Source organism: Micropterus dolomieu, linkage group LG12 (assembly GCF_021292245.1).
Source record: "Micropterus dolomieu isolate WLL.071019.BEF.003 ecotype Adirondacks linkage group LG12, ASM2129224v1, whole genome shotgun sequence".
NCBI classification, from domain to species: Eukaryota; Metazoa; Chordata; class Actinopteri; order Centrarchiformes; family Centrarchidae; genus Micropterus; species Micropterus dolomieu.
The window spans coordinates 29903057-29915962 of record NC_060161.1 but is presented as its reverse complement, the minus strand read 5'-3'; the positions used below and the strand labels follow the sequence as shown (position 1 = coordinate 29915962).

Below are 12906 nucleotides of genomic sequence, written 5' to 3'. Positions count from 1 at the left end.
GTGCAGGACAACACTACAGTGGAACACCCATTCCGTAAATGTGATTTTAATTCCCAGTCTGAGGTGAACTGGTGTGACTGGGTGGAGATATAAGCATCATGTTTTTGTTCCTGCAGACCCTGATGTGTAGTTTACAGGAAGCAGATGAGAACACAAGATCACTGCTGCAGGACACACTTCAACACTACAGAAGCAGAAACCAGGTGAGACAGACAGGCTGTGTTTACAAAGAGCAGTTTTGCTCTCTAATAAGGAGAATGATCAGAATCAATCAGAATCAGAAACAGCTTTATTACCAAGTAATACAAGGAATTAGTTTTGGTGACTAGGTGTGCAACAACAATAAACATACACCTATATAAATATAAAACTATAAAAAATATATATGTATAAAATTGGCAGAATGTGAACAAAATGTAATTTAGTTTTTGATTGTCTCCTCCTCCAGAGCCCCCTCACTTCGCCTCCCCCACAGTGGCTCCACTTCGCCCTGCAGTCTTTCCACTCTGTGGTTTTGGAGGAGCCGATCTATTGGCTGGTGGCTCTGTCGGCCCGGGCCTGCCTCCGGGACTTCCTGGCTGAGCTCAAGCCTGGTTCTCCGATGGTGTCTGGGTCTGAGGATAAGGCCTGCAGCATCTACTATCAGTGGAGTGTAGAGAGTCTGAAGGAGGTCGCCTGGATTCGCAGGTACAGGGACGTGTACAGACATTTTGAGGGGGCAGGGGCTGAAGTGAAAAATAGGGCACTTCTCTTAATTGTTTATTTAATTTTTATTTAAATAAAACGTTAAATATATTAACTCAATTCTGACTTCCTAACCAATTTATTTTAATTCTCTCACACTCATGCAATTGTTTCAAAACCTCCCGTCCAGACTAAAACGGCAAATCCAATACGGAGAAGTTTGAAAAAACTGCCAATCCCGTATTCGTTTTAAAACTCCGGGGTAACATTTTAGTGCACACAGGCCAAAAGAAAGGACTTTGAAAAACACAACGCAGACACTCACATTTGGCTTCCTGATTGGGTCTTACCAGTTATGCAAAGAAAAAACACTATGCTCCTGACAGTGTTTGCTTTGATATTTTTATTCAAATATTGTTACATATATTGTTAATATTGTACTTTGCAAGGACTCCCAGTCTGTTTTTTCGCCACCACAGTCTCTTTGGACTCCCGTCTTACTTCAGTAAGACCTTGGTGTCGGCCCATGCAAAGAAATCTGGTTTGGTTGTTGTAGCGTGCGCATGCCCAGTGTACCTGAATGGTAACGAGATGTGCATAAATTGTGAAATGCAGCTAAAACGCTGGTGTTTATGGAGATCATTTTTATTTTAAAACATTTTTAAACACAAACGTAGTAGTGTAGATGTAGCCTGAGTCATGATCTGGGACTGTTTGAAAGAGGCATCTATCTGAGAGATCTTCAACTCACAACTCCGGCGGAGCTTTTCTAGCATCCCTGTGTAGGCTGGGACATTGAACCTCAATGGACAATTTTCAAAGCTTCCATTGCTGAAGCTACAGCGAGGAGCTGTGATCTCAAAGCCTTAGGTGCCTCAAGGGGCAGTAACCCCTCGAACACTGTGGTGGACACTGGTGGTCAGGGAAGCTGTCCAACTGAAGAAGGAGGCATTCCGGGATATGTTATACTGAAGGATTTCAGAGGCAGTTGCGAGGTACTGACTGGCCCGAAGGGCTACATCTTGAAAGAGGCAAAGAGTTCAGAGAAGCCATGGAGAAGGACTTTCGGTTGGCAACAAGGTGCTTCTGGAAAACTGTCCGTCACAACATGGGGAAGGGGGATCCATCCAAGCTGTGTAAAGTAAGGGTGGGATTCTGTTAACCTCTACTGATGAGGTAATTGGGCGATGGAAGGAACACTTTGGGGAGCTCCTGAATCCCACTAACAGGTCTTCTATGGTGAAGGTAGAGATGGAGACTGATGGGGGATCATCTTCAATTTCCCTGGTGGAAGTCACTGAGGTTATGAAACAATTCCACAGTGGCAAAGATGATGAGGTCCGACCAGAAATACTTAAAGCCTTGGATGTGGAGGGGATGTCTTGGATGACATACCTCTTCAACACTGCGTAGAAGTTGGGGACAGTTCATAAGGAGTGGTGGGGCAAGAGAGTGTGTGCCAATTACAGGGGTATCACACTTCTCAGCCTTCCTGGTAAAGTCTACTCCAAGGTGCTGGAGGAGGTCTCAGCCAATAGTTGAACCTCGGATTGGATAGGAACAATGCGGATTCCATCCTGGTCATAGAACAACAGATCAGCTATTCATTCTTGCAAGGATCCTGTCTACATGTGTTTTGTAGATCTACCACCTGGGTGCCTCCCTAGGGAGGGGTTTCAGGCACATCTACCGTAGGAGGTCTCGGGGAAGACCCGGGATTAGGTGGAGAGATTATCTCCATACTTGTTGACTCCACACTGGCCTTGGAACGCCTTGGGATCCCCTAGTCAGAGCTTGTCAATGTGGTGCGGGAAAGGTCGGAGGTTTGGGGTCGCCTGCTGGAGCTGCTGCCACCGCGATCACGACTCCGGATAAGCGGTTGAAGATGAATAGATGGATAGATGGCTGTTGCTTAAGAAATGTTGACCATAAATAGTATGAATAAATGGTATTAGTTAAGAGTTATAGCTTTAAAGGAGCACTCCACTGATTTTACTCATCATGGTTAGTACTATGTAGCCTGTGAAGACTTATGGAGGCTATGACAAAGAGACAGTAATGAACTGCATTCTGGGAAATGTAGGATCCATCTAAGGGCTAAAAGTCAGAATAGGTTTGCTTCTGCTGCACAGATTTGTACTGTTCTTGTGTAAAAACAATTTGCTGCTAATTTGTTTTATGTTATCCTAATTGATCATTTTTGCTCTGTGTGTCAGGTACAGAAAGGTGTTAGAGGAATACCAGGACCAGATAGACGTGTTTAAAGCCATAAACATCTTCCACGACCACATGGTGAACCAGAAGAATTTCTACAAGGCTGCGTAAGAACATATGAACCTGAGGATGCATTCAACCCGTTCTCATATCAGGGCACCACATATAGACGCTATGTCAAGACCCTTTAGCACTGGTTTGTACTTGTAGGGCTCTGCGATCAAATTAGCAAGAACTTTGTTTAGGTTTAGTCGCCAAAGTTTAGGAAAAGATCATGGTTTGGTTTAAAATAACTACATGACTTAAATTAAGTTTTTATTTTTATATTATTATTCTGATTTGCATTGAAAATATATTTAAATTAATTATGGCATGATTTTTGAGGCAATCTGTACCAAAAAAAGATGTTTTCGGAAGTCTTGAGAACATAATATGTAGGCTAGGGCATCTCTGCAGCACGACAATAGTTAATTTAAAATTGTATTTTGACACATAAATCTAAAATTTTAAATGGTATTTTGACACATAAATCACCTTTAACAAATATTGTGTGTTGCAATTGCAATTTACATGGCAATTGCAAATTTGTATTAATTGTTCAGCCCTATCAACATGTGTGTTTCTGCTGCAGAGACTGTGATATAGAGGATGAAAAATTATGAAGAGGAGCAGGGTGTGTCCCCTGGTGAAGGTGAGTCACTACATCTTAAATTGCATTTTCTTTTCTTATTATTTTTACAATCCAACTAATGGTGTATGAGATTACTGGATATGTAGTAGAGGTTGTAATAATAAAAACAGTAATAATAATAATAATAATAATAATAATAATGGTAATAGTATTAACAGTTTAAGAAGTAGCATGAGTTTTTGTAAATTCAAAATACAGTTGTGAAGAGTAGAAATGGAATTAGTGAAACTACCAGTTGTAGTGATAACTAAAGCAGAAGTACATCTATTTTGAATAGTATCGAGGATGGTTCCCAAATTAAACCTCAGAAGAACATGAATATATTAATTCAGAATTTAAATTCTTAAGTCTTAATGATTGACTACTACTAGCTACTGATTTTATAACCTACTAAGCTGCTTTCTCTGAGTGAGTATTCACGTTCATGTTTTTTGACTATGGATTTACATAGTCGAATCAGAATTGCCAAGTCCTGCCTATAGTCGACTGATCTCGAATCATGTGTGTTTTTGTGCACGGTGAACTGAGGCTTATTGTTGACCCCTCTTTCTCTCTTTCTCTCTCTCTTAGGCTATTACAAATTTTTTTGTGATCAGGTTGGACTGTCACTCGTTAGCGGCTCAACAGTTTTTGGAGCAGACCTATGGGCTTTTGCAGTAGAATTTGAATAGTAATTTATAATTCAGATCTGAATTTGAATCGCTCAACTTGAATAACTGCATTCAAAAAAACTGAATCTGAATAGAATCTAATGAAATTGAATTCAGTTGCAAATAAAACAAGTAAATTTTGCTGATAATACTTTTACTTAAATAAGGATTTAAATGCATAACTGCATTTTCACAGTGTGCTTTTAGTATTTTACTTATATATGTATATACTTCTTCCACCATTGATTGTATGTGTGTAAACATGTAAATAAATACTAGTCGTTCAATAAGCCAGTCTATTTATTAGTGAATCATTATTTATAGATATGGATTATTACCATGTAGCACTGAGGGTTTATTGTAAATGCAAGACGTTTACTTGTAGGGGAGTATTTCCAGTGTGTTAGTAGTACTTTTACTTAAGTAAGATAATCTGAATACTTGTTCCACTTCTGGTGCTTTTTACAGTGATGGTTATCTGAGTAAATAGTACGTATAACTAGCTAATAAGATCATTTAAACCTGAATGGATCAGATGGGTCAGAGTGATTTTCTGGGTGAGTTCAGCACCATGGACAGAAACAGCGGACGACAACCTGTCTGTCCAGCACCTGCTGTTTCTTTCACTCTCAGTTACTGGATCAACTCTATATGGGGTATTTAGACATGTGTCTGAATTTTACTACAAAAGGTACCGGCTGGTGTCGGCGGCTAAACATTACACCTGATCTTCATCAACTGCAGAGCAAACTGGAGACATGGCAGGACTGTGTGTCAGTTCATGGCTCCTGATGTTATCCAGATGTTTCTGATCCAAGTGTTCATCCTCCCGGAGACTCGGACAGCGTTTGCTTCATCTTTACTCATAACTGCTCTTCATGTGTTGTCTTCATTAACTGCTTCATCCTCTCTCATCTCCTCTTCCTCTGCACGAATGGTCTCCTAATGAACAGCTCCGCTGCTGGGGTAACCTCATCACCTCAAACACCAGCTGCACATCTACAAGACAAGGATACTAAGAGACATGTTTGATCCACATGAAGGCCCAAACTGGATCATTAAGAAGGGGAGCAGATCTGCAGAAGTCCACACTGCAATGTTTCACTTCAACCAGAAGAGGGCGCAACAGGCTTTCTGACTGGCAACTAGATACTTAGCATTGTTGACTTTATAACACAATCTGATGATTTAGACGCACATTTCAGGACATTTATATAAATGTCCTGAAATGTAATAATAAAAAAGTAAATAAACTCTGAGTCTGCAGGCTGGTATCCAGAGCCTGAGGTGTTTTGGCTGGACGGTGAGGGAAACCTCCTCTCTGCTGGACCTACAGAGAAAGTCAGAGGTCCTGATGACCTCTATACTGTCAGCAGCAGAGTGACTGTGGAGAAGAGACACAGCAACAGCTTCACCTGTAGACTCCAGACCAGAGAGACTCACATGTTGCACCATGCGGTTCTGGGATTTATCTTTTCAGTTTATATCTTCTCAGTCATGTCGAGGCATGTAGTGGTGAAGTGGTCTCGTCTTTTTTTATTTCAAGATACCATCACTACTTGTCTCTGTGAAGGAAGTTAGAGGTACTATGACACAGGTTACCTCAGGTCATGATAGAATCAATTGCTGAGCTAACGCTAAGACAAAGCTGACAGCAAGGGACAAATCAATAGGTCAGACTCTGTCATTCCTCTCTGCCTGTTTGGTCAATTGGCTGAAGGAGCGGTCTTGATAAGAATGTACTGCTATCCATTTGTTTGTTAACCCAAGGTCGAGATTATCTTCATTTTGTTTCATTATAGACAATCTGACCAGCTCTCTGTAGAAAGTGTCGCATATGGCTTGACTGACACACAACATGTCTTCATATGAACCAATAACCAATAGACTCTTCACACATGTAGAGAGGGGTGAACAATAACCTTATTTGAACACTTAGTGAATCTCCGTGGGTCTAGGAAGGATACATATCCCCAGACATGAAGTCACATGTCCACACTTTGTATGCTGGCAATCTCATCTCCTTAGCCAAGTTTCATTAAACAATACTGTGTAAGTCTTCATCAGTCTCTGAAACTTCTTCATCACACCTGGTTCACATTACTGTTATAACAGTTTCCTTCTTTTATTGTAATGGACAAAAACTTTGTAACCAAGTTTAACTCTTATTCTGCAGCAACAAGCACGACTGAGGATCTAAGCAACTGAGAGTCAAGCATGTAAGAAATGTGATTTGGTCTGTAAGTAACTGGAAGCCTGAGTGATCACTGACAAACCAGTAATGTGCATTAGTCAATCAGAGACTTTACTCGTTTTAAAGCGGCAGCTCTGGTTTGTTCAGTTGGTAAAAAACATTTTATTTTGACAGCAAGGCGTGGTTCCAGTCATCCATCAACAGTCAACACTGGTTTCTTTTAATCTCCTTAAGACTATTTATTAGAGACTTGCTATTTTGTCTGCTATAATAAAACTGATTTTACAATCTTGAGTGTGAGTTAACACTTTAATTCAATAATAATTAACGTATTATGAACTTTTGATTTAATGTTTTATAACTAATAGTAATACCAGTTTATATCAATGTGCGGCAAGAATCTCCGCCCATGTTCCATAACACATTATAATCACCGACTCTGCCTCGTTATAAATACACTTTAGCCACCATTTAGAATTAGTGATATAAAATGGAATAATAGCTTATAGTAATGTTTAATGTTGTATAGCACGTTTTTGTTTGCTTTAAGTAAAGTGTTAAAATATCTATCCCTGTATAATATATTATGAACTAATTATAAGACCTTATAACACGTAATTGGTTGCTCGAAGCCATACGTTAGTGACTGTCCCAGGGGACGGAACATCTGGCCAAGCTGATCTTCTGTTGTAGTTCTTCTCTGTCATTCTCATTTATTAAACAATTCTTTAAAGGCAGTTTGTGGTTACTTAATTATTGAGTCAATCCCTCATCAGGAATGTAGAATTTCCACTAAAGGAAGTACATTTCATTCCATCTATGGACAAAGGATTTGCACGTACTTTGAAACATCACCAGGGATCAATCATAATCACTCATTTCATGTTGGACAGAACAGCAGAACATCAAACTGGAGAGTCATCATTTGTCTCACGGCAGGTAAGAGTTGCTTTTTAAAGTAAAACTTGTTTGATATCTCAGAATTTTATAAGTTAAATCAATGTGCAGATTATTTTATGGAGTTAAAAGCAACTTTTCTGTGTTGTTTATGAGGCTCATTGTAGTCTAGATAAAGTGGACTTCCATCGTTATTTGGACATTTTGGATATTTCACATGTAAAAATGTTCCTGTATATTCTTATTATTATAAATTTTAATAAGAACATTTGGATATTTTAAACTCTGTTTTGCACTCCAAGTCAAAACTATTGATATTAATGTGTAAAAGATGATGAAGTGAAAGATTACACGTTTTTATACTTCAGTGGTAGAAGAAGTACTTTTACTTACTACTGTATATAAGTAAATGAAGCACTACCACAAAAAACATAGTCCTTTATTCAGTATTTTACTAATTTAAAGAAATCGACTTTAAGGATAAAGTATTATTAGCAGTTAAGGGTAGTATAAATAACTGTTAAAAGTTCTTCTTTTGAATAATAATTAATTTCCTATTAAAAAACATGTGACAGCTGTTTCTGAGGTTGAAGCTTTTTCTGCTGAATGAAAACGTTGTCACAACACACTGAATTAGTTCAGAATGGCTTGTTCAAATGGTGAAATTTTATTGGTACATATATTAATTCAGTTCTGTTCAGGCAATCAGCAGGGTATAGGGGCAGTGCAAAAACAGGTTTCATTTGGTTGAGGGTTAAATGTGAGGTAATGCACACTCTTAATGCCACTTTTTATAATTGTAGCTACTTCACTATACTTTTCTCTCTTGAGGCTAGACGCCCAAACCGGATTAAGTCTTTCAGTCCTCCTTTAGCCACTCGCACTCCTCCTCCTGTGCTGCTTTTGTTTCTTCTTCCTCCAACTCGCAGGTGTGTCTGACTTATCTCCTCATATATGTCAACTTCCTTTTTGAAGTTTAAATGAGCTACTCTGTTTTCTTTAATAATATAATACTAATCAATTCTATTTATACAGCACTTTTTTAAACAAGGTTACAAAGTGCTTTACAGAAACAAAATAAAAAACAGAGATCATAAAAAACAGAAGATAAAATAAAGTAAAAATTAAAAATAGAATATATAAGTATATAAATAAATAAAGTAAATATTAAAAATTGTCTCTGCTATAGTGTAAATATTTGTATATGTGTGTGTTACAGGTAAATGATGGTGTGTGTGTTAGTTCCTCTCGTCTTGACTGTCCTCCTGACTGAGACGTCTGCTTCACTGTCATCTTCAGGTAAGAAAAAAAGTAAGATGGAGATTCCTGTCAGTCACATTAAAATAATAATGACATTTCTCGTCTCCACAGTGGCTTTGTTCATTATACTGAATAAATATGTAATTCAAATGGCTTTTTCAAATTTAATACTTAAATAACGTGTCAGCAGGGACGGAGCAGGTCTTTTCATGCCCACCTCGGTGGCTCCTGTTTGGTCAGAGATGCTTCGCTTTCTACCCTGTGTGGAGCTCCTGGAGCGATGCCGATGTAAACTGAAGATACAACACATTTAAATTTATAAAACAGAAGATTCAGTATTACATGGCTTTGATGTGGTGTAATGTGTGTGTGTGTGTGTGTGTGTGTGTTAGTTATTGTGCTCTCAGGCAGCTGGTAAACTGGCGTCGCTTCACACACCAGAGGAGAGACAGTTTGTCCGTCTGCTAGCAAACACACACACACCTGTGTGGCTGGGTGGATACCAGGAACAGCAGGTATGGTGTCTGTGTCAGCGTGCTGCGCTCTTGTTCTTATATCAGGACTTTATTTAAAAACCCTATCCAGTGGAGGAGAAAGTATTCAGATCCTTCAGTAGGAGCAGAGCTTGACTGGGACAAAAAATTGGCCCTGGTCCCACCAAAATTAGTTGGACACCTGGGGTTGCCATCTTCAATAAAGAAAAATAAGGGATGCCTGCCGGAGCGGGGGCCACACCCCTCGGGGGCTCTGCAACGACAGGCCTGATGGTGGGCCAGTGGTGGTATATCATAACTTAAAACATGTTTTTGTTGGGATGTTCAGATGCTCTCAGTCTCTCTCTATCACAACTCAACAGACTAGTGGTCATATTGTCATAGCCGAACACACAACTATAAAAATATTAAACATAGGCCAACAATGTGTGACAGCAAGACCACAAAAATGTGATCTGTATTTTATTAACTTATTAAATCAACACGTCCATAACTTATTAACTATAAAGGTTAAAACAAATGCTTTGATACAATTTGATTGAAAAGACTTTGGCAAAATTATTTATCATTGTTTGCAGTAATACTATCCAAACAATGAAACCACACATAAATAACCTATCTACAAACATTTGTCACTTTAATTCAACGGCATTTTTATGATTGGTCAGTCAATATATTTAAGTATTTATTTTTGCATGGGATGCTGCATTAAATACAACTCAGAAAAACATATTGATTCCAATTCCAATATTTAGTTCTTAAATAAGGGATGATTCCATATTTTAAGCGACGGGGGGCAACACTATGGACACCACTCACAATACACCATGATTCCAGATAACATGTGTACCTACTGTAATATTTCCAGCTGAGTATTATGTTCCCTGTACAGGGTTGGAGAGTAATGGATTACATGTAACGGCGTTACATAATCAGGATACAAAAAAGAGTAGCTGTATTCCCTTACAGTACAGAAAAAAATGACATAATAAGATTACAGGAACAATTTGAAAATTCTGCCTCCTTGTGTGTAACAGTATGTAACAGCATGCCTGTTTCTGTAAAAACACAAAGCTGGGGAGGGACGTGTGGCAGACATTGATTGGCGTTTATTATATCAATAAGTAGCACCGAATGTGTGTTAACCTTATATTGACATCAATATTCACAATTAAGTTGTTACATAAATGTTTGATAATCCAGTGTGACTACTTACCTGCCGATGGGGCAAATTGTCACAAGTGCACACTCTCTATTCAACACTCCATAATGAGATAAGATATGAAGATGTAATGAATACAACACTTCTGCCCAAGACTTCAATCTTTCATTTGGTATGACATTTGTACCACTGTGATGTACGGTGCTCAGTAAATATTAGACACTGTGAAAAGTGTGACAACATACCCCGCTCTGCCCTATTTCTATAAATTTATATATAGGCCTATCAGGTCGGGAGATGAGACTTTGTCAGTTCAAATGCCCTCTCTCCCTCTCACTCCCCATATCTGCGCAGCGTCATGCACATTGGCACACCAAACTAACAGACAGGCAACAGCTCCTCCCAGCTCCTCTCCCAGGTTTGTTTGTCTTGGCTTGTGTGGCGTTGAGTGGTGATGAACAACAATGACTAATCTACTAGTGCCTTCAGTTAACAGCTCATTGGCCAAAAGACAAATACAGGTAACTTGTGTCCTGCTAACATGCATGACTCATGAGCTACTTGCTAATGTAATATGTTTAGCTCAGTCAATATATCCATACAGGCTAATGTAGCTACTGTACTTACTTGAGACACTACAGGTGAATAAAGTAAAATCATAATGTCAACACAACTGCCACATTGATATGCAAAGTAGGCATTATTTGCATACATTTGACAAGGCACTGCAGGTGAATAGGATAAACAAAATAACTAATGCACATCACCACAGAATGTTTCCAGCTACTGACTAACATCAAAAGTCTTTTCCCTGAAATGTTGGTTAAATATGCAGATTAGCTGGTTTTGGTTCATTTAGAAGAAATTTACAGATGCAAACAGACGGAGGGTAGTAGGTTTAAAACAAACAACATCTAAATGTGAAGTTTGGAAGTTTTCTTTCCATTTCAGTAAAAGAAGACAATGGAAGCAAAATAGGCTGACGTCTCAAAATTGATACATGAAAAAAGTGTCCTGCCTTAAACAGCAGGCTCTAGATAGCCCAACCTCAAATGTGAAACTAAAGCCTAAAATCCACTGACTCTGGCTACGGCGCGTTACAGCTGCGTTGCGGTTGCGCTGCAGTTGCCAGAGGTAATCGCGGCAATTATAGTTAATGCTCGTGAGTCCACCAGATTTGGCCGCAGCACATCCGAGAAGAGTCCCAGAAGAGTCCCAGAAGTGGCTCTCCACTGTGCTCCGCAGAGAATAGGGTAGGTAGCAGGTTTATTTTTGATTTAGCAGCACAGAGCTGATTGAACCAGGCAGGAAGTCAGACACAGCACTGCATATAAAATCCGGTCAATTTTTAAAAATAAAACTCCTGATTGTAAAACAAAAATAAACATAGTTAAAACAGACACAAAACGGTGTCACCAATTAACCTAGTCAGCATGTCTTTGGACGGTGGGAGGAAGCCTGAGCACCCGGAGAGAACCCATGCAAACTACACACAGAAAGACCTGGAACGACCAAGGTTCAAACTCAAGACCTCATGTTAACCACTGGACCACCGCGCCGCCCCACACAGGAATCAGAGTAATTCATTAAGGATTAAGACAAATGCACCAATTCCAGCACCCAGTACTAATACTAATTCAAATGGCACTCATCAATGTGAGATCACTTTCAAGTAAGCCTTTTATTTTAAATGATTTTAAATTTGTATGCAAATCTAGATTTTATGTTTTTAACTGAATCCTGGTTGCAAACTAATGTCTATAGCTAGCTAACTGAACTGTGTCCGCCTCAGTTTTTCAGCAAAGCCAGGGTCAGTGTTTGTGGTGGTGGGCTAGTGAGTCTGCTCAGGAAAAATTTTACTATTACTCTGTGATGAATTTACCTCCTTTGAAGTTCTCACTTTTAAACTTGGTGGCCTGCAACCAACCATATTTGTTGTAATTTATTGTCCCCCAAAACAGGCTGGAGGATTTTTATCAGAACTTCCTGAACTTTTATCTACTCTTGTTTTAATACTAATTTTCATGACCCTGACAATGTTAATGCTGACTTCTTAAATTTCAAATTGCCACTTCTTTTAACTTTAAACAGCATGTCTATGGGCAAACACATAACCCCTGTTTTACCTTCATTACACTGGCTCCCACTATGTTTTAGAATTTACTTTAAAATTTTATTGATTAAAGCTCTTTAAAGCTCTTCATGGCCTCTCGCCCTGGTATATTTCTGACCTTTTAGTCCCATACACACCAGCACGTACCTTGAGATCCTCGGGCAGAGGTCTTTTATCTGTTCCAGAGTCTCGACCAAAGACTAAAGGGGACAAAGCATTTGCTGTCAGGGCCCCGAGGCTCTGGAACAGCCTGCTTGAGGAAATCAGGTCGGTGAACTCTAGGAGAGCCTTTCCTGATTTTATTTGAATTTATTCTATTCTAGTTTATGTATATTTTATATTTATTTTAAACGTGTAGTTTTCTTATCATGTATTTGGTTTTATGGATTTTATTGTCTTTGCACTTGTTAAAGCACTTTGTAACTAAGATTATTATAGTGCAGGGGTTCTTAACCTTTCTGGCAGTCTGACCCCTTTTTGAAGTAGAAAATATTTTATTAAATATTTTTTCTTCCCCATTGTCCAATCTAATGAATGGAGAGATGAG

General features: G+C 38.9%; 2 protein-coding genes across 2 annotated transcripts in view; both read left to right on the top strand.

Moving 5' to 3' along the window:
• Positions 1 to 4389, top strand: part of LOC123979759 — a 9126-nt gene extending 4737 nt beyond the window's left edge. Inside the window, exons 3-7 of the mRNA XM_046063787.1 lie at positions 117 to 203; positions 449 to 687; positions 2901 to 3005; positions 3530 to 3589; positions 4160 to 4389. Of these exons, the coding sequence (XP_045919743.1) occupies positions 117 to 203; positions 449 to 687; positions 2901 to 3005; positions 3530 to 3560 (462 nt within the window). The 3' untranslated portion in view covers positions 3561 to 3589; positions 4160 to 4389. The remainder of the gene's footprint in view (positions 1 to 116; positions 204 to 448; positions 688 to 2900; positions 3006 to 3529; positions 3590 to 4159) is intronic.
• A 4157-nt stretch (positions 4390 to 8546) lies between these two features.
• The window catches only part of LOC123979889 (type-2 ice-structuring protein-like), a 15542-nt gene continuing 11182 nt past the window's right edge, over positions 8547 to 12906 (top strand). Inside the window, exons 1-3 of the mRNA XM_046064000.1 lie at positions 8547 to 8629; positions 8781 to 8878; positions 8983 to 9105. Coding sequence (XP_045919956.1) covers positions 8554 to 8629; positions 8781 to 8878; positions 8983 to 9105 — 297 coding nt within the window. The 5' untranslated portion in view covers positions 8547 to 8553. The remainder of the gene's footprint in view (positions 8630 to 8780; positions 8879 to 8982; positions 9106 to 12906) is intronic.